Below are 22,013 nucleotides of genomic sequence, written 5' to 3'. Positions count from 1 at the left end.
CAGGCACAGGCACAGTGGCCATGTCATGCAATGGAATCTGGTCTGAAATTTGCATTGTCTCTGGTTCTATGGTCGGTGGCTTTGGCTTTGGCTTAAACTTGGCCAAAAATGGTCGTTGGCATGGCCTGACATTATTATCCTGCTGATGCGACTCCCTAATGGCTTCTGGTGGGGCATTTAAATGTCCATCAATTTATCAATTAAGTTAGCAAACTAAACAATTAATTGTCAGCCAGGGCATGGGAATTTATTTTCCTTGGCAGAAAAATAGAAATATGTCTAAGCTAGCACACGTACGATTGTCTTTTTATAATGGCTGATAATAATTTATTGGATTTTTGGTTGAATTATTTTTAAAAGGGAATTCGAAATAGTTTTGAAGATGTTTTACAATTTTTTAAATTAATATATTCAATTAAAAGGCTTAAACTTTTTTTTAAAGATTGCATTAGCTCCCGAAACTGCGCCTTTGTCACTTTTTTAATTTTATAAATTGAGATATTAGAGTAAAACGCCTTTATTTTTATTATTTTGTATGCGAATTTTTGGCCTCCTGTAAGGAAGCATTTTTAGAAATATTTTTTTATAAAGGCTCACTTGTGGACTGGGTTCTTTCTTCCCCGAACTTTTCCATGCATTTATAAAAAGCTCAACGCGGCCGATTTTATGACCGCGACGTTTCAACATTTACTAACCGTTTGCATTGGCAGTCCATCCGCAATTTAGCTTCCATTCCGACTGCAAGTGACAATAAGTGCAGTGCAAAAAGCTGGTTCATAGTAAAAAATTCACCGAGCTTGAGCGCCTGAGCGGAATTTATGGGCCGCACACATGGCGCCAAAGGTAAATGTGGGCGACCAGGTAACTGTGACAGCAGCACCGGCTGAAGGTTACATTTTCTTGCCCCTTTTGGCCACGCCGCACAAACTGCCAAAGAAGTGCCCCCAAATGGGGGGCGAAATGTTCAAAATTACTAAAGCCGCTTATGGAGAATGCAGGCATATTTGCTGCAGCTTCGCATTTGGTTTTTGTGGCACGTTGGCGATGCGTTCGTGAGTCGCCAAATGTTGCGCACGGTGGGCGGAATTTTAGGACTTAAAATGGAAAATACTTTAGCCAAAGTGTAGTTAAAATATTCTAGCTTAAAGTTTAGAAAAAAACGGTGTAATTTGGTACCCCTTGTACCATTATAATAGATAGATAAGTAAGAAATATGAAGAAGGGGGATCATTAAGTAAGTTTATCTTTTCTTCGAACAATGCCCCATGGCAATATTCATATTACATTCAATAAACTTTTACAAGAGCAATTTCCATTTACAAGCATCTCGGGTTTAATGACACCCACTTCAAGTTCTGTTGGCAAAGTTATAAATTAAGTGCCTGCTCGGCAAGTCAGAAGAAGAGAAATGTCCTCGGCAAAAAGCTGGCAAAGATGAGTTTTTATGGAAATCAAATTCAGTCATTCGAAAATTTGCAATTGCATTTAAAAGTGCTCGCTTGCTAATTGTATATATTTTTTTCTTGAAAATTGTACAAGTTTAGTTACAAAACTCCATTCAAACTTCTAAGTGATGGGCTGTAAAATGGAAAAAAGTGTAATTGAATAAAAAAATAAAAAGAAAAAGAAAACAAATTTTATTTTTAGTTGATAAAAAATATTAATAGATTTCTTAAGAACATTTAACACATATCTAAGATGTTTTTGTCCATAAGAAATATTATTTTCCGATTCTATTTTGGTTTGTTCGACCGTTTATCACTATTTCTCACGACCCATTCATCAGCTGATCAGGTGCTGGTTTTTATTTTTATTTTTCTACCTTTCTGGCACAGTAGTTCAAGCTAAATGTCATAAGTTAATTAGATTAAATTCCCCAACGTTAGAAATATTGTTACATGTTCTTTGCCCGCTTTCCATTCGGCTGCTTCCTTGGTTCTGTCTATTCTTACTATTCATACCATTCCACTCATAATACTTAAGTATTATGAAAATTTTCACTCGATTCCGCTGTTCGGTTGTCAATGCCAGATGGGCGGTGGGCGTGGTCGGACTGGAAGAGGCATACTTTGCGGCTTGCTCGAGACGCCGCACAAAAGTAGGCAGCAGGTTTTCTTGGTCTGAACGATGGCCGAACAAAAGGCACTTCTATTATATATATATGGTATGGTATTTGTTCGCATGTGTGCCGTTTTTTTTCCCCAAGTGCAGGGTAGCTACCTGCATTAATTAAAAGATTCAGGGAAAAAAATCAACTAAGCCATGCACTCGAAAATTCAATAAGTTGCATTAGGCTGCGAGAAAAACCCGTCGACCGCAAGTTTTTCACCGACGACCCCAAAGGAAAAGTTTTACTTTTGCCCCCCAAAGAAACAAACAAATGAACAAGGGTTGGGGGTTAAGGGTGGTTGGAAGAAAAAAAGAGGGCGGATAGGTTGGGAAATGGCGGAAGAAGGGGGTGCAACACATCTCGAACGCCCACGCACAAATGACGACGCTCAACCTCTCGACTTTTGCCTGCGAAATGGGGCTGCCCACTCACGCACTTTGCAGAATCACCCCAAACCACACCCTCTTGACATAGAACACTAAAGAAAATTACAATGGGTGTTCTAATTAACACTTTCAATAGGATTTTTTCAAAATAAATTGAAAAATTAACATAGATTTTTAAATGTACAATGTTATTTAAGGTCTTATAAACCTAATTCAAGATTTTTTTGGTATTCTAAGTAAGCTAAAAAAATATATGTATTAAAGGATATTTAAAAAAATTAAAGTACGAACCTAATAATGAAATACAATTTAAATTTTCAATTTTCAAATATCACTTTAACTTTTGCCCCCATTTCTCTCTGTGCACCAATACACCACCCCCAAATTCTCAACCCCCACGCACTTACGCACTTGTTGTTGGTAAGGCGCTTAAGTGTTACGCATGTGTGTGCGTTCGTTTGCATTAGTGTGCGCCATTTTGTAGCTCAAACTCGATCTGAGGGTTGCACAGCTGGATGGCATGCAATATTTTTAATGAAATATGCAACACTCAGACACTCCACTTGCAGAAATATTTAACAAACAGTAAACGAATGCACTGAAATAAGTAAACCTTAAATATGAAAGACTATTTTAAATAGGTAACAATTTAAGATACATTTGTATATTTTTCAGTTTAAGCCCGCTACACCTCCGATATACCACAAAATGTAGTATTTTTTAATTTCTTCAGTGCACCGTGACAACTCCCATTGGGAAAAGAGAGAAAAAACTGTGTATGTGTGTGGGTTTTGGCCGGGGTTTTCCATTTCCGTGTAATCATTCTTAACTTCCAGGGCGCTGCACGTGCCTGTGTAAGCTGGGAAGTCAAGTGCTTGTGATTTGCAATTGTCGAGTCGCCAGGCACACACGCACATTTGTCTGAAAATTTTATAACCCCGACGCATATTACATTCTGCAGCGCTAAGTGACCCAAATTGTTGTCAAGCAATGTAATTTGTGCATGCTTATATTTCCCTCAGTTGCACTGGTCCTTTGGCGCCCACGGTGCGTATGCGTAATCACGCCAAACAAACTTCCTCGAGAGCCAAATCTTTCACTGGCCCCGGGTGCGAATTATTAATAATGTAATTAAAATTCCAAACGTTCACACACGTACACACAACGAAGTGGCCGCTTTACGTTTAATTAAACTAATTCAATTGGCAAATAAACACCTGATTAATATTACGCATACGCAGCGTGTGCCTGTACACAATGTGCATTTGCTCTCTCTAATTGCAAAGTCCTAAGCTGCAGAAGGGGATTTATTTTGGACCGAAAAATAAACCCATTTCCACAGACATTTCGCTGGGAATAAAATGTAATCAGTAGTAAATCAAGTGCGGCATCGAGTGCAGGTGAAAAGTTGATTTCGCACAATACAAAAGTTGATGAGTCTAGGGAGGAAAATGTCAAGTGAAGGGATTCTGAGCGCCTTTTCGGGGAAAATTTCTATATATGTATACCCAGCAAAATATTTGAAATTATGATTTTTGCCGTTGGCCACAGTTGGAAGCACTCGAAAATCCTCCACCCTTCCATTTTCGTTTGCCATCATCATTTTCGGGTGACAACTTCACAAAGCTCACACAGGAAAATCCTTACTTGCCAGTTGGCAAAAGTTAATTATAAAGAGCATTTCGTTTTGTCTGTCTGGGGGTCTTTGCCTCACCTTTGCCACGATTTGTTTGTCTGTTCCTAAGCCTTGCTTTGAAGGCATTGCTTTAATAAATTATTAAATGCCAACCGAATGGCAAAACTGGCAATCAAATTCATCGGCAATTTGTTAGCTTCTGCATGCAGATTTCTTGGCAATTAGTCAGAGCTTTTGGCGAAACAAATCAAAGATTCAGTTTAAATACAGTTTTATTTTTAAAAATTCAAAAAAGAAATCTTATAAAATTTCTTTTCTAGTGACGCCTTATAGAAAAATAAAATAAAATGGAAAGTGATTAGAAAAATGCCATAGTTTAATTGGACTGCATTTTTAAGATGCATGATTTAAAAACGTGTTGATAAAAATGTCTTTTAAAGTCCATGACTGAGTTAAGCTAAGTTTATTATTGTGTGCATTGGAATAAACAAATCAAAAAAATTATTTATATTGCTTAGCTTCATCACTTAACCAAGTGTTTTGGCATTAAATTTGCTCAAGTGGTCAAAACTTTTAGCTTAAATACACCGCTGACCCTTGCGAAAACATGAAAGCCAACTCCGCTGACTTTCTCGATCCTGTCTTGACCCAAGACCCTAATGAGCCAGCGGTGGCAGTTTATGAAGTGCCAACATCTGATTCTTATCCAATTAGCGGGGGCTGTTAGACGACACGCTGCGTTTACGCCATGGCACAGACAAACTTTCCCCCAAAGGATGTGGTAAAGGAAGAGGGTAGATACACTCAGAAAAAACAAATTAAAACAATTTAACACGTTTTAGAAAGAGCTATTTTAACTACGGCTTAAGGGAAAATTTTCTTTAAACTCCAAATGTATTTCCAGCTATTAAATATTGGAAAAATATTAAGCAGTATAAGTTGCAGAGGAAATATTGTGAATTCAAGTTAAGAAATAAATATTATAAATATTTTGGCATATCCCTGAGTTGGATGTAAAATATTTATTTTATAGTTCGAATGTAATTCAGTTTAAATTTAATTTAAATATTATACAACAAACGCTTCTATCGAATAAAAGGTGTTTTCCAGTGTAATTGCCATGGCGAAAAGAAACCACTGCTTTGTTGTTTTCCACAGGAAGAGGGCTAAAAACATTTGAGCACACAAAAAGTTGAACAGTTGAGCCGGCAGGAAACGCCAAGTGGCAAAAAGTCAGCTGGAAAATGTGTTAACAGGTTAAATTCAGGAGTAAATGCCAGCCATGGTTTAAGCCCGTTTGGGCCACACTTTGCCTTGTTAACTGATTTTCTGAATTGTGATTTATTGACTGTGGCTATGGCCGCAGGTGTTGGGGTGTATCCAATTTTTTTTGTTCCTGCCAGCACTTCCGCAATTTCAAGCCAACACTCTAAATTGTTTGCAGCAGGTCAATAACAATTTTGCCTCTATTGCCTGAGTTTCCTGCCGGATAAGTGCACATAATTTGAGCGGAAGGATCTAGTGTAGGGGGTGCTCAGTTTTTAATTACAGGTATTCAGCTGGCCATATCCATGGGCGATTCATTTTCAGTTAAATTCCGAGAATGAGAGAAAAGGAGGCAGGACAGAATGAGATACGCACTTTTCTCGGCAGGATGCTGGTATCCCTGTTTCGCAACCCCAAACAAAATGGCCTAGAACAGAGGGACGAAACTTCGGAGGAAACTCCGGTCTTTTGTACTCGTCCTGTGCCAGTTCCACAGTCTGCTGCATTCATTAGACCTGGCCAAGTGGCGCTCACAGAGACTGGGAATTAAATTGCATTTACAGGCACCTCTGCAGCTCCTCCGCTCCTTGGATTCTGCGCTAATGGTGTAACATGACTTGGGGCCATCGCGCCATTATTATTATGGTTATTATGATTACTCTCGGCCCTCAGCAATTTTCAACTGGAACATTCTTAAATGCCACCAAATTGTCGCTTAGCCATGTCTTGGCTTTGACCAAAATAAGCAGAAGCCTGCTGGCCAAGTAAATTAAATGAGCTGTATTTAGTTTAATGAAAATTAAGCCATGGGAAAATTATGGTATTAAATACCCTTGAATGGGGATTATATAATAATTCTATGGGTTCTTAGGCCAGGAATTAAAAGTATTTTAAAAAGCCCTCTTAATTAATTGGGTTTTTGGATTGAGGGCATATCCATTTTGACTTGTAATCTTAATTTTAATAGCCACAAAATTGTATATAACATATGGTAACTTCCTTTATTACAGCTTTAAAGAATTTTTTAGGATTGGTAATTATCCACCAGAATGATTTGGATTCCCCAACGATTTATTAAGTTATTCCATGGGGCGGCTATTTGGCAAATTAGCATGTCTCAGCCGTCAGGACACCTGAGAAAGGCCAGCGATTTTGGCAGTTACATGTGTTACTTAATCACATGGCAGCGGCAAAGGTCCCTTAACAGGAAGTGCATGACCAGTGTTGGCAACTTGCCATGCCACACGTCACAGTTACGAGCCAGGCGGAATAAAACTTGGCCGTAAGTTAAGCACAAGTTGAAAACAACTTTTTCAATAAATGAACATGTTACAGCAGCAAAACCTAAATCACAGGGGAAAGTTCAAAGAAAATCTAGTTCAATTTGTGTTTTTAAATTGGACTTTAAAATCATTAAAATTTTAATAATTATATTATTTTTAAATATTAAAAAAAGGTGGTAAATTGCTTAGAAATTAAATATAAGACTTCTAGAATTTGTAAAATGTGTTAAAATATTTTTAGATGTCTTAAAACATAGGTATTTTTTTCTATAAGTTTTTATTCTGCCTGCCAGTGTTGAAAAGACCAAAAAAAAGTAAATTGGCCTTGTCAAATGTAAGCAATTCCTCAACAATTTCCCTGGGCGGGTGTGACCACAATTATGGGTGCAAATTTAATGAACATCTGGCATGTCAACTTGCCATTGTACTTTTGCATACTTAAGACGCTTGTTGAGACATTTCCGCTGCAATTGATTATCGCCTAGCGGGGAATAAAGTAACGCGATAGTGCCAAGGAAATACCTTTATTTAAAATTCCAAGCAGCCGGTAGAATAATTACTCTACATTTTTTTTTCTACTTCTCGATTAAGTTGCATGTGTAACTTGACTTGCATGTTAATTAAACGAATTTCGTTGCATGTGGCTGGGACTAGAGTTAGTATTTTTAGTTTCCACTGCAATTTATTGTTTGTTATTTTTCATTTGGCATGCGCAAAATGCAGCTAAGTTAAGTTGTTCATGGGGCCTATTGCCTGATTTGCTACGGATTGTTTATCACTTGCTTATCACATGCAGCGACGATCATCGGTTGCACTTTCCACAAAACTGGGGCTCTATGCCGCCCGTCATCATCCGAATGCAGTTGAGTTCTAGGCGGGTTTCACTACTTTGGTCAACTACTTTGGCTAGTCAGGGTCTTAAGTCTATGATTAAAATGGCTCTTCACTTACCGCGCCAGTTGGTGGGGATATTTTTTGTGGGTTTGTTGATTGTAGTCTTGGATTTTTGTTTTTTTTTTTGGTTAGGATTATGAGAGAGAAACGGTGGCTAACTAACTGATTACTAGAGTTTAAAAAAGGACTAACTTTAGGTTGCTGGGCTTTTTGAGGGCCCAGTTCGGGTTGAGTGTTGATTGAAGAGCAGGTCCTCCGGTTTTTGGGGGAATGTTGATTGATGATCATCTATCTTTCTTTCTGGGGGTTGCTCCATCGTCACATCTCATCGTCGAAATCTCACAGTTTGCTTGATATTTTTGCTCACTTGAAAAGTGTTTGCCTTACAATTGCTTACAATCTATATACTACTTAGGGTTAGACTAATGGGCTGGCCAATTGAGCTTCAATAGGGGTTTTACTTTACAGTTTGTACTCTTGGTAATTAATTTTTGCATTTTACATGGGTGCATATCTCGCCTTGGTGCTCGGTTTATGCCTAGGACTTAGGACTACTAATAGTGGTTAGGCATAAACTATTTGGTATACAATATGTGTGTAGTTGCGTTAACTTTGATTTATTGTTAATGGTATTGCTTGGAAAGAGGATTATATAAGCTAAGAAAAATTCATTGTTTTCGATTTACGTATACTTTGGTATTAGCAAGAACTATTTTTCGGCTAGTATGTGATTAAGTTCTGTAGTAATTAAAGGGTAGCTAGTGGACCCTTTCGTTTAGCTGTTTTTATCTATCGAATATATGCAATTGTTTTTAACTCCTTTTCTGGCTTTGGCTATATAATACCTTTAGTTAATTATTATTTAAATATTATTTTAATAATCTTTTAAGTAGCTGGGCAAGGTATTTGAATGCCTAGTTTAATGGTAATATTTTTAAAGAGACTTTCTACTTAGTTATTGTTATTGGATTGCTTGAGTTACGTATACTTTTGCTTACTTAGGTCTAGAACGGTACAAGTGCTGTCTGAAATGCTCTGCCTTAAATCTAGGTTAGTCTTAAGCTATGGAATATTTTCCTATCTGTATTATTTAGTTTTGGTGTTGTTTCTTGCAGCTAGTTTGCTTATACTTATTGAAGGAAATAAAATACATACTATAGAGGTTTACATTTCAATAGCGTAGCAAACACTTTTACTATGTGATTTCATTTTTCTCTCTATCTCTCTCTATTTCTCTAGTTTAATATATGTAATTTGCTTTTTCTTGATGGGTTCAAAGTCCATTCGCAAATGTTACGAAATGAAAGCAGATATTTTAGTAAGATTGGCTAATTTGCTTTGCTCTAAGTTTACTTTTGGGCGTGATTATTTAAGGGCATTTTAAACTGTTTTCAAACTAACTTAAAAAATTTTAAATTGATGTTGATATTTTTTTTGTTGATTGCAGACATAGCAGAGAAGTGTGTTGATGTGTGTTGCTGATGATATGCATATCAATTGGTTGGGTTTTGGTTTTTGTTTTCTCTGCAATTCTTTGCTCGTATTTGGTTTATCTGTTCCCCTTTCTCCACTTTCTCTCTTCCTCCCCCATTTTCGGTTGTTTTCGGTTTTCTTTGGGGGGGAGGCTTACCTAGGGGATGCGGCCGGAAGCGGAAGCGGTGGTGGCGGCAATGGCGGCGGCGGTGCCCGCACATCCGTTTCGATATTCCGCTTGTGCGGCGTCTGCAAGTCCAAGGCCGCATAATGCGAGTGGGCGTGGCCATGGCCGTGGGCATGGGCGTGGCTGTGGATATGCCCATGGCCGTGGGGGTGGCCCACGCCCAGCGGCGACTCGCGGGGCCTCAAAGTTGTGGGCGGACCGCGGAAGAGGGCGTACGGATTGCCAAAATAGTCCTGCGACGTCGCCATCATTTTGGCTCTGGCTGAAAGTACACAGTTAATGGGAAAGGGGAAAACAATTAGCTTGCAATTGACAAATTATGACAGGGCAGCGCACAGCCGCTGAAATTAAAAGCAAACATTGAGCGATGGCTGGCATGTCAATAAAGCATTTTTATAGCCGCCGATTGCCTCCGACTAAACGATGGCATGTGGACGGATGCACTCAAAAAAATTTGGCTCTTAAAATGTCACTTAAAATATAAGTCATACTATAAGAAAAAGTATATATGTATTAATATTATTTGACTATTTTCAATGTGATATTAATTTGATAATCGGAATCGCAAATCAATTCTTTAAACATGGTAATTTTAGAAAATATATCTCCAGTTATATCAGGAAAATTAATTTTAATTTTATTTTTTCAATGAGATCCTAACTTAATAATCGAAATCGAAAAATTTATCTTAATGGGTCCCAAGAATTACTAGATTTGTTAAATAATTTTCTGACATACACTTTTTTCTTAGTGTAGCTAAGAAGGGGCATATACCTTCTCCCCGAAAAATCACTTCACTGCCTGTGTCCGTGTCCATTCATGTTTTTTAATTTAATAGTCGTGTCATGTAAATGGGCCCTGCACGCGACTGCATTTAATTCCGGTTGTGAAATGAAATTATTTAAACATGTTCGTCGTGATTGATACTCGTACCCTGACTGTCCGTAGGATCTGTCCTTTAGACCCTCTTCCATTAAAGGGGGCAGTTGCAGATGCAGATGCAGTACACATGTCGGACACACCATAGTTGACAGCAGAGGACATGCCACGAGCGGACTACACATGTAATTAAGTGCCGGCTTGTCGCTTAAAGTGCCGGCCAATTGCCACGAACGCGTAACGAGGCGACAATGGCCATCGGCCTTTGGCGTGAGAAATATCAGATTTCAGATATCAGATACCAGATAGCCGGGACCCCAGATAGTTGGGATGAGCCGAAGACAAGTGTCTCCTAATTGAGCAATAAAAACAATTATTTATGGAGCCGTTTATCCTCAGTAAATATTTATTAAGTGCCTTTTAAGCTGCGTAAACGTTTGCAGTAAGTAAGAATTAATTACACTTCCTTGTATGAAGTATTAAATAGCCAATACTTGACTTATTCAAAATATAAGCAGCCTATAAAATGTAAACAACATTTATAAACCATGACTGACATTTCTATACATATTTTCATGACAAGAAATGATCTCTTTTATCAGAAATATTATTTTGTTATTCAAAATTTGTTGTTAATATGAAATCAAATCATTGTAACATCTTAGAATTGATATCTTGAAGCATTCCGCTCGAATATCAAAATATTAAATGGTAATAGGGCAATTATCGAATTACAAATCAGCATCTAAAGGATTAGCTTTGCCAAATAGGCCCACATCAAACGTGAATTCCTGAAAATCAGGCAATCCCTGGCCACATTCTCCACATGGCCATGTAAACATAAACGGCTCATTATTTCCTGCCCATCAAATCGGCCAACACTTGAAGTCACTTGCAATTAAATGCTTACACTGCCCACAGAACCCCCTTACTACTTCCCCCTTAACACTCGACGTGTTTACGCAATTTCCAACCAATTGGCATCAAGTGGCCAACACATTTGAGCCGCATTTGGCTGGAATCCCAGGCTCTGATTCCATTTCTCAGCCGCAATTATAACGCCCGAAAAGGGAAAATCGCACAGCAGTAAATGCTCAGCAGTGTGATGACCGATGCGAGTACTGTATTTTTTTGCTTTAATGAACTTTTTCCCCCAAGCTTTTCCCGGCATTTTCCACTTCCTTTTTTATTTTATTTTGCATAATTTAACGCGACAGCGACAGCTCAAGTGCTGACTGATTTTCTACCTGGCTGGCTGGCTGGCGAGACGTCGGAGTAAAAAAAGAAATCCCGTCGAGTCGATGATGGCTGCTTTTAACTTTTGCATAATTACGTGTAAGAAAAGAACATTTTACCAAAGTTCGCTGAAGGCAGAGCTCAAAAAACTTTACATCGGCATACGGATATCGGAGATCGAGGTGAATGCTTGCGGCACGCACTGTGCGAATTGTTTTAACTTACTTGGCTCAACTTTTTTATGCCACGCACCGCGACACTAATGGCACCCCCCAGAGTGTCGTTGGACCTGAGGGGTTGGGGACTGCGGATAAGGGATGTCGATGCATTTGCCCAAGTATCCAGCAGTGGTTAAAATTCTAGGTCTACAAATATATTACTTAAGCCTAGCTAAAAATTTGGCCTGAAATTAAAAACTAACTGACATGAGGTTCATATTTGTGACACTATATCGATTAGCTACTTTAAATCATATTTAAATTGTAAAACAGGTAATAATAGAAGTAATATTTACAAGAGTTTTCGTAGATAAGTAACACACTGCATAGAAGAAAGGCTCTAAAAAATATTAAAACATTTTTTATGAATACCAAATGTACCTAATTTTATTTTTTTTTGGAAATTGTACTCTTAATTTTTAAAAATCCCTAAGAGAGTTAGACTGTGCTATTATTTTAACGTCCACTGTATGTACGCACCGTAGCTCTTGGAACTGGAGGAAATGTGGAGCAATAGCGTCAAGTGCACGCAGTCTAGTGCACTGCATCGAGGATGAGGGCCGCCTGGGTGGAAGTCGGGGGGAGCTATACGTTCCTATATGTTCCTATATGTGGCAATATAGGCCAGACGACGTGGGCCGGCCAGAACACCTACGCGCATTGGTGTCACCTACTGAACTGAGCACTGAATTCTGAGCGCTGAGCGCCAAGAATCAAACGCCAAAAACAGAGCCCTAAGTGCCAGTGATGATATTACATTGTACTTTATTTATATACTTTTTAATTTAAATTTTAAAAAATGTTTATGTGAATTTATTTGATTATGATGTTTAATGGTTTACCTAAATATAAAACTAGTCTTCTATAAATAATATTTATAAAAAATTAAAAATGTTCTTCAAAATAAAAATGTTGTAATAAATCATAAACAATTTTCAATATCTTAAACGAGGTTCAGATATCTTCTTGTATCTTATAAGATTTAAAAATTCAAATATTCGCTTTCTAAGTGGTTCCATAAAGTCGATATGCTTTTAAAGAAGTTCTTATGCTTCCCTTATTTTTGTGGTCATTAAATTTTAATGATAAAAAGCCAAATTGGCAGACCTGCTGACTAGAATGTTTTGACGTATCAGGCGAAGTAATCTCTGCTCTGGAACGCTTTTACACCGCTGCGCTCAGGGGCTGTTAATGAGTCAAGATATGATGCATTTGTGAGTGTGTGGTGTACATATGAGTGTCTAGTTGTGTGTATGAAAGTCTGGGTGTGTGGGTGTGTTGTCCTAAGTGCGTTGGCGTCAAGTTGAAAGCCGCTAGACGGCAACAATGGCAGCCAGGAACAACAAACGCCGCCGGTTTTTGTTGCCTACTTTTGTGCGCCGCTGAGATTGAGAGTTCTGGGTTCTGGGCTCAGAAACGTACTCCTACGTACACCCATTTGCATATGTGCACATCTGTTTAATGGCTAGTGATGAGGCCCTTAGCATAGAAAAGTAGTGAAAGCGGTACCACAATTGCCAAATTTCACGGTCACTGGTTTAATTTAAAAAAGGTTTGTCTTTGTCTTTAGCACAAAAGGAAAGTTATCTTCTTAGCAGCTTTATGATACGATTATTTCTATAGTCGTATTTATTTATTCATATATTTAACAGTAATCCTAAAATACTAAAGCATGTTATTTGCTTTAATAGTTTGGAATATTTGTCACGGTGTATTGAAATAGATAATTCATTTAACGGTCTTATAAATCTCATAGAATTAGAAACTGATTAGTTTTAAGATGCACACTACTTAAAGCACATTATGGTACTCAACTATTTATGATCCTAAGCAATTAGATAATAAGCTATAAGCACACTTTCCATATGAATACAATCTTTAGAGCACATAGCACAGATAATATTAATTGATACCTACTTAAATAGGCGTGTTCACGCACTCATCGCAAATTCGCCGTTGAGAGGCACTCGTTTGCTGCTTTTGTTGTGGCTTCGATGGAATCATTTACCCCAACACATTCTGCATAATGCATGATAAATTCACTGGGGGAGTGAGAAAAGCCCGGAAATATAATAACTCTGTAAGTTGGGGGGCTAAGGGCCTCGAGTCTTGTATTGAAAATCGCCCCCTGCAGCCCTCATTATGCATTTTGTGTGAGTTGCAATTAATTGAACCACTTGGGGGAGTGCTGCAATTTGTTCAGCATACGGTATGGAAAGAAGTTTGCTATCGTTTAAGATGTCATTTTTTTTGTGTATCATTATAGTTCTTTTTATACCATTTTTGTTTTTATTTTTGAGTTGGTTACAAAACTTCGTTGTTGCCTCCTATCAGCGAGTGCTTTGCAACTTTGGCTGACTTTTGCCGGGGTCTCTTTCTATTTTTGCAGTAACTTTTCCGAGGATCCCACTCAGGGGACATTCGCTGACCCAAAGGAAAAGCAGGCAGCTTGCCAGATAATCCTTTTTCCGGCTTTATTGCTTTATAACGCTGGTGACGCTTTAAGACGCAAATAAATTGAATTTGCGGTGAAGACAAATCTTCTTAGTCCTGTCTAGCCACTGAGGAAAATAAATGTTAGAAATCTGTAAGGGATTCATTCTATGTTTACTAGTTTTTCTTATAAAATCAGAAACAACATATTGTTTTTTTAAATTTTCATTTTTAATTTTAATGTACCATCTTTAAGTGAGCCAATTGTACTTCATTTTATTACAATAATTCAAAATCGAACAAAAATATATAGAACAAGTTTTGGTAAACTTTAATTTACGGAAGATATTTTAAAATGAATAAAAAAAAAGCATAACAAATATTTTACAAAATATTTATTCATCAAAAATATGTTCATATTGATCAAAAATGAAGAAGTAATAAAACTTTTTGAAAATATTTTTATATTTTTTAGAAATTACTCTCTTGTTCGCCAAATTTTTCACAGTTTAATAATTTTGATTCAGCATCTCCAGCTGTGTACTTCTTTATCAAAATGCTTCATTTGTTAGATGATTTGTGCAGCACCCCCTCCATTATCCCGCTTCCCCCAAAGTGACTGTTTCTTTGTATTCCTTTGGCCAGAGGAACTTCGCTTGCCAAATGGCTTTGAATGTTTGCCCTCTCGACTATTTGATTAGCCGCACTGGAAATGTGATTTTGTTTTTGTTATTACATAATGCTCAAAGTGGTAGAGTGAGTGCACTCGGGGAAAACTCCTGACCTCGGGGAAAAGTCCAAACCCAACCCATACCCCACTTTCCTCAGAAATATACCCCCGTGTGACAATTTTTGGACTGCAGTCATGTGCGTGGCAGCTGATGGTGCTGTTCCGGTTTGTTTGCATGCAATTCCGTAAAGTCCTGTGCGTGCATTCAGGTTATTCCGCCAGCTCAGGCGTTTGACATGAAAAATGCATTTTATTGGGATTATTTTTATAACGTGTCCGACCTCAGGGTCCCCGCCGCAATTAAATCGGTCGTGATTAAAGCTTTCCGCGTGTGTGTTCAAAATGCAAATTCAATTAATTTTACATTTATGCTTAGTTCGTTGCCCACGCCTTTCATCATCCAGATTTGCAGTCAATTTTCGCACTTTATAATTCAATTTCTCAATTTCGTGGATAAAAATATTAAGTGTCGTCCTTTGTGCTTTGTGGCCAGGTCGCTGTTAATGGCCAATTACGTGCTGGGCTTTCAGGTGGGTGTCTACATATAGACTGTGTGTATATGGACACATATAGTGTGTCCATTTTGGCACATGTCCATGGCGGTATCCATATCGCGGTAGCGCACAAAGCGCCGCACGTGCTTGGCTCTCAAACTTTGTGATTTCATCAGCAAACTCCATCCATTTTGCCAACCCCTGGTTACTGTATTAGTTTATAAATTCAATTGTTTTTGTAATGCAATATTAGCCGTGGACAAAGTGTTGCTTTGTTTAAACTGCGCTGGCTAAATGGCTTTAAAATTCGAAATGCAAAAAAAGCTTTGTTAAGCTTCACAATAAATACGTATTATCTACTATAGCTAGTTAATAAAGGCAATATTTTTTTTTGCGGTACAACCATTTTTTTCTGTTTGCCTTGGCGAATTTTGGAACCTGGAAGTACAGTTTTGGGTTCCCAATCCGAAAACCTTTGAAAACACGGAAAACCCGAACATGAATATGTTTTAAAATGTTGACCCTCTTGTAGTAAGGAAATTGTATCGTAGAATATTAGGGAATTCAATCACGAACTCATAGAGGTATCCCACGACCAAATCGGAATCCTACAACTCAAGTTATGGAATCTATAAGTGCAGTTTTGGGTTCCCAGTATGGGTTCCCAGTTTGGGTTCTCAGTATGAAAACCATTGGAAATACGGAAAAATTGAACATGAAAATGTTTTAAAATTTTGACCCTGGCCTAATACAATAATTTGAATGCAGATTATAAGAAAATTTAACTACAAATTCAAAGAGGTATTCCGCGTCGAGATCGGAATAAAATTACTCAAGTTATGGAATCTAGAAGTGCAGTTTTGGGTTCCCATACTGAAAACCATTGGAAATATGGAAAAATCGAACATGAAAATGGGTTAAATTTGTAACCGTAGCTAAATAGAATAATTTAAATCCAGAATATAAGAAAATTCAACTACAAATTCAAAGAGGTATCCCACGTCAAAATCGGAATAAAATTGCTCAAAATATGGAATCTATAAGTGCAGTTTTGGGTTCCCATACTGCAAACCATTTGAAATACGGAAAAATCGAACATGAAAATGGGTTAAAATTTTGACCATGGCTTAATAGAATAATTTGAATGCAGATTATAAGAAAATTCAACAACAAATTCAAAGAGGTATCCCACGTCGAAATCGGAATAAAATTGCTCAAGTTATGGAATCTAGAAGTGCAGCTTTGGGTTCCCATACTGAAACCCATTGGAAATACGGAAAAATCGAACATGAAAATGGGTTAATATTTTGACCCTGGCCAAATAGAATAATTTGAATGCAGATTATAAGAAAATTCAATTACAAATACAAAGAGGTATCCCACGTCGAGATCGGAATAAAATTACTCAAGTTATGGAATCCAGAAGTGCAGTTTTGGGTTCCCATACTGAAACCCATTGGAAATACGGAAAAATCAAACATGAAAATAGGTTAAAATTTTGACCATGGCCTATTAGAAAAATTGGAATACAGATTATAAGAAAATTCAACTACAAATTCAAAGAGGTATCCCACGTCGAAATCGGAATAAAATTGCTCAAGTTATGGAATCCAGAAGTGCAGTTTTGGGTTCCCTACTGAAAACCATTGGAAATACGGAAAAATACAACATGAAAGAGGGTTAAAATTTTGACCCTGGCCAAATAGAATAATTTGAATGCAGATTATAAGAAAATTCAATTACAAATACAAAGAGGTATCCCACGTCGAGATCGGAATAAAATTACTCAAGTTATGGAATCTAGAAGTGCAGTTTTGGGTTCCCATACTGAAACCATTGGAAATACTGAAAAATCGAACATGAAAATGGGTTAAAATTTTGACCATGGCCTATTAGAAAAATTTGAATGCAGATTATATGAAAATTCAACAACAAATTCAAAGAGGTATCCCACGTCGAAATCGGAATAAAATTGCTCAAGTTATGGAATCTAGAAGTGCAGCTTTGGGCTCCCATACTGAAAAACATTGGAAATACGGAAAAATCAAACATGAAAATGGGTTAATATTTTGACCCTGGCCAAATAGAATAATTTGAATGCAGATTATAAGAAAATTCAATTACAAATTCAAAGAGGTATCCCACGTCGAGATCGAAATAAAATTACTCAAGTTATGGAATCTAGAGGTGCAGTTTTGGGTTCCCATACTGAAACCATTGGAAATACTGAAAAATCGAACATGAAAATGGGTTAATATTTTGACCCTGGCCAAATAGAATAATTTGAATGCAGATTATAAGAAAATTCAACTACAAACTCAAAGAGGTATCCCACGTCGAAATTGGAATAAAATTGCTCAAGTTATAGAAACTAGAAGTACAGTTTTGGGTTCCCATACTGAAAACCATTGGAAATACGGAAAAATCAAACATGAAAATGGATTAAAATTTTTACCATGGCTTATTAGAATAATTTGAATGCAGATTATAAGAAAATTCAACTACAAATTCAAAGAGGTATCCCACGTCGAGATCGGAATAAAATTACTCAAGTTATGGAATCTAGAAGTGCAGTTTTGGGTTCCCATACTGAAAACCATTGGAAATACGGAAAAATCGAACATGAAAATGGGTTAAAATTTTGACCATGGCCTATTAGAAAAATTTGAATGTAGATTATATGAAAATTCAACTACAAATTCAAAGAGGTATCCCACGTCGAGATCGGAATAAAATTACTCAAGTTATGGAATCTAGAAGTGCAGTTTTGGGTTCCCATACTGAAAACCATTGGAAATTCGGAAAAATCGAACATGAAAATGGGTTAAAATTTTAAACCTGGCTTAATAGAATAATTTGAATGCAGATTATAAGAAAATTCAACTACAAATTCAAAGAGGTATCCCACGTCGAAATCGGAATAAAATTGCTCAAGTTATAGAATCTAGAAGTGCAGTTTTGGGTTCCCATACTGAAAACCATTGGAAATTCGGAAAAATCGAACATGAAAATGGGTTAAAATTTTGACCATGGTTTAATAGAATAATTTGAATGCAGATTATAAGAAAATTCAACTACAAATTCAAAGAGGTATCCCACGTCGAGATCGGAATAAAATTACTCAAGTTATGGAATCTAGAAGTGCAGTTTTTTGTTCTCATACTGAAAACCATTGGAAATACGAAAAAATTGAACATGAAAATGGGTTTACATTTTGACCTTGGCCTAACAGAATAATTTGAATGCAGATTATAAGAAAATTTAACTACAAATTCAAAGAGCTATCCCGCGTCGAGATCGGAGTAAAATTACTCAAGTTATGGAATCTAGAAGTGCAGTTTTGGGTTCCCATACTGAAACCCATTGGAAATACGGAAAAATCAAACATGAAAATGGGTTAAAATTTTGACCATGGTTTAATAGAATAATTTGAATGCAGATTATAAGAAAATTCAACTACAAATTCAAAGAGGTATCCCACGTCGAGATCGAAATAAAATTACTCAAGTTATGGAATCTAGAAGTGCAGTTTTGGGTTCCCTACTGAAAACCATTGGAAATACGGAAAAATCGAACATGAAAATGAGTTAATGTTTTGACCCTGGCCAAATAGAATAATTTGAATGCAGATTATAAGAAAATTCAATTACAAATTCAAAGAGGTATCCCACGTCGAGATCGGAATATAATTACTCAAGTTATGGAATCTAGAAGTGCACTTTTGGGTTCCCTTATTGAAAACCATTGGAAATACGGAAAAATCAAACATGAAAGTGGGTTAAAATTTTGACCATGGCTTAATAGAATAATTTGAATGCAGATTATAAGAAAATTCAACTATAAATGCAAAGAGGTATCCCACGTCAAAATCGGAATAAAATTGCTCAAGTTATGGAATCTAGAAGTGCAGTTTTGGGTTCCCTTACTGAAAACCATTGGAAATACGGAAAAATCAAACATGAAAGTGGGTTAAAATTTTGACCATGGCTTAATAGAATAATTTGAATGCAGATTATAAGGAAATTCAACTACAAATGCAAAGAGGTATCCCACGTCGAGATCGGAATAAAATGACTGAAGTTATGGAATCTAGAAGTGCAGTTTTGGGTTCCCATACTGAAAACCATCGGAAATACGGAAAAATCGAACATGAAAATGGGTTAAAATTTTGACCCTTGCTTAATAGAATAATTTGAATGCAGATTATAAGAAAATTCAACTACAAATGCAAAGAGGTATCCCACGTCGAGATCGGAATAAAATTACTCAAGTTTTGGAATCTAGAAGTGCAGTTTTGGGTTCCCATACTGAAAACCATTGGAAATACGGAAAAATCGAACATAAAAATGGGTTAAAGTTTTGACCCTCGCAGAAAAGAAACATTTAAATTTATATTGTTACAAAATTCAACCACAAACTCATAGAGGTATCCCACGTCTAAATCGGAAGCCAAATACCCAGCTCAAGTTATAGAATCTAGAAGTGCAGTTTTTCTGAGACCAAGTCCATATAACCTATTAACCTTAACATAGCTACGTATATTAACTTGGGAAACTGTTCCCTAAACATCTCTTTAATTAAAGTTTCCAAAGCGGCAACCCCATGAAAGTCGTAAGTCACGCAATTAATAAAGCTGCAGTGGGGATTCCGAATCGAAATTGGCCAAATATTGGCGGCCACGCCCGTCAGCTGTTCACAAGCGTTGCAATCAAATGCCGGCTGCCCGCGTTGGTTGGAAAAAGTGAAGCTGTTACTTGACTTTCAAATTAGGCAAAGAAGCTAAAAGTTTTATCGATAGACGCACGCCAAACTTTGACCATTGCCAATTTGTAAAGACTCCCAACACTTACAGCTGTCACAGCCCTCCCCAGAGCATTTTGGCCAAGTCCTTTGCAAGTGCTGCTGCATAAATAAACCATTTCGAGGCAGTCGGAAAAGTTGGCCAGCTCCTCGCCGGTTGGGAGTTAACCAAATATAATCTGTACTTGACCGGACAACATATTCAATTCGCCTCGCCTTAAAAACGATTTACAGATATTGCGTGTGTAATTTATTTCCAAGTGCCAAACTGTTTACAAGCTCACTGAGCCAGAGAGCAGCTCATTTAACATGCTGATGCTTTGCAGCTTTTCCGTGAATCACTCCGATTTTCCCCCGTCTCGTCGATTTTCCCCCGATTCACAGTTGTTGCCCAGAAGGAAACACCATTACATGTTGCCACAACTGTTGCCATTGAAAATCATGGCCATGTCATGCCAAGGCCTTTAAACTCTTACATTGTCCGTGGTCGAAGCCGAAGACTTAAAGCCTGATTTACTTGCCATCAGATGTGTTGACAATATGTTTTGCCCTGTTTCCGTTACCAAAAAATTGATTTTTCTTTTAAATTGAGTCAGTTAATATTAAGAATAATATTGGTATAATGAATGTTAAAAAAAAATATTTCTGTGAAATTCTAGTTGAAGGTTTTTTTGAATATGGCATCATTAATTGATACATTTATGGAAAAATATCAAAGTACCTTTAATAGAATCAATAACATTAAGTTTATAATTTTGAATAAATATTAAATGAGCAAAATACACCAGCCATCACAGTTTTCCCTCATTGATATGTACTTAAAGAAATGCCATAATATAACAAAGGAACTATAAGTTCCCTTACTTAATTGAACTCTTAAACCAGTAAACGTTTTCCCTTTCTATAAAAATATATGTAAGTTGCCCCAGAGAACTGAGAATACCACCGATACAAATGTCTTCCCTTAGCGTCGATGCCAGTTACTCGATACTTATGCATTGTAAAATATGCATTAATAGCAGCTCCTTACGAGTATTTGCATTTATATGGAATACCTTTTGTTTAGCCGGAATTCGAGAAATGCCGGCACGTGGCTAATAAACCGCAGAGGAAGTGCAGCCATAAATAAGAATGCCTGCATGTCGGATCAGCCAGTTGCAAGGACCTTAAATATGAGTGTGTTAGGGATGCGTGTGTGTTGTGGATTGTGCGTGTCAGCTGGCGAATTAACACGTCAAGCGGCTTCTGCATTGACAGGTCCCAATAGTTGCCACATGCCGCACGGCCAAATGGGAAGTGCCTGCTGTTTTGGACAGCGGGCGAGTGGAGCTCCTTACAGGGTCCTGTTAGCAGGTCCTTATAGACAGGATGCAGGCAGAAAGGGACGGAAATGGAGTTTGGGCAGTGAGTGTTAACTGCCTTGTTGTTAAAGCTTTAAGACAGAAGGCTTAACTTAAAGTTTACAATTAAAAGAAAATATTTTAAAACACCAATAAAATAATCAACACTGCGTATGAGTAATAAAAGAAGTTCAACCTTTATTGTAACTTCGTAATAATTATATAAAAAATATTTAACATATTTTACTGACTAATTTGTAATGCAAATGTGTGACTGCACTTAACAACGCGCTCCTTAACTTTTTACCCCCCGGAAGTAAAATTGAAGGAAGAAAAAAGTTCGAGGCACATATTGACAAGGCAATTAAATTGTTAATTACCATGTGTGCAAATAGTTGGCGAACTTTACGTTCCGCTCTTCCGACATTAAAAATTATTAACAGAATTAATGCGAAAAGTTGTCGAAAAGACAAAGGCAAAAGGCAAAGAGAATGGCCAAAGCCACAAGAAGTTGGCCCCGACATCAAAGCAAACATCAGAGATGAATCCAAGGCATCAAACAGACAAAGAGCAGAGTTTAAGTTTCCGACTGTCTCTGTTCCGGAGCCTTTTTATACGCTTTTGGCCAAAAAGAATGGTGTGCGAATG

At 37.3% G+C, this 22,013-nt stretch overlaps 1 protein-coding gene across 4 annotated transcripts in view; it reads right to left on the bottom strand.

Moving 5' to 3' along the window:
* The window catches only part of fru (sex determination protein fruitless), a 146,118-nt gene that overhangs the window by 100,412 nt on the left and 23,693 nt on the right, over positions 1 to 22,013 (bottom strand). For all 4 annotated transcript variants that reach the window (XM_036822022.3, XM_036822019.3, XM_036822020.3 and 1 more), the window contains exon 2: positions 9,206 to 9,497. In XM_036822022.3, the coding sequence (XP_036677917.3) occupies positions 9,206 to 9,486 (281 nt within the window). In that variant the 5' untranslated portion in view covers positions 9,487 to 9,497. The remainder of the gene's footprint in view (positions 1 to 9,205; positions 9,498 to 22,013) is intronic.

The sequence above is a fragment of the Drosophila suzukii genome, chromosome 3 (genome assembly GCF_043229965.1).
Source record: "Drosophila suzukii chromosome 3, CBGP_Dsuzu_IsoJpt1.0, whole genome shotgun sequence".
In the NCBI taxonomy this organism is placed as follows: domain Eukaryota; kingdom Metazoa; phylum Arthropoda; class Insecta; order Diptera; family Drosophilidae; genus Drosophila; species Drosophila suzukii.
Note: the sequence above shows the minus strand (reverse complement) of the source record. Positions and strands in the feature narration are given on the sequence as shown.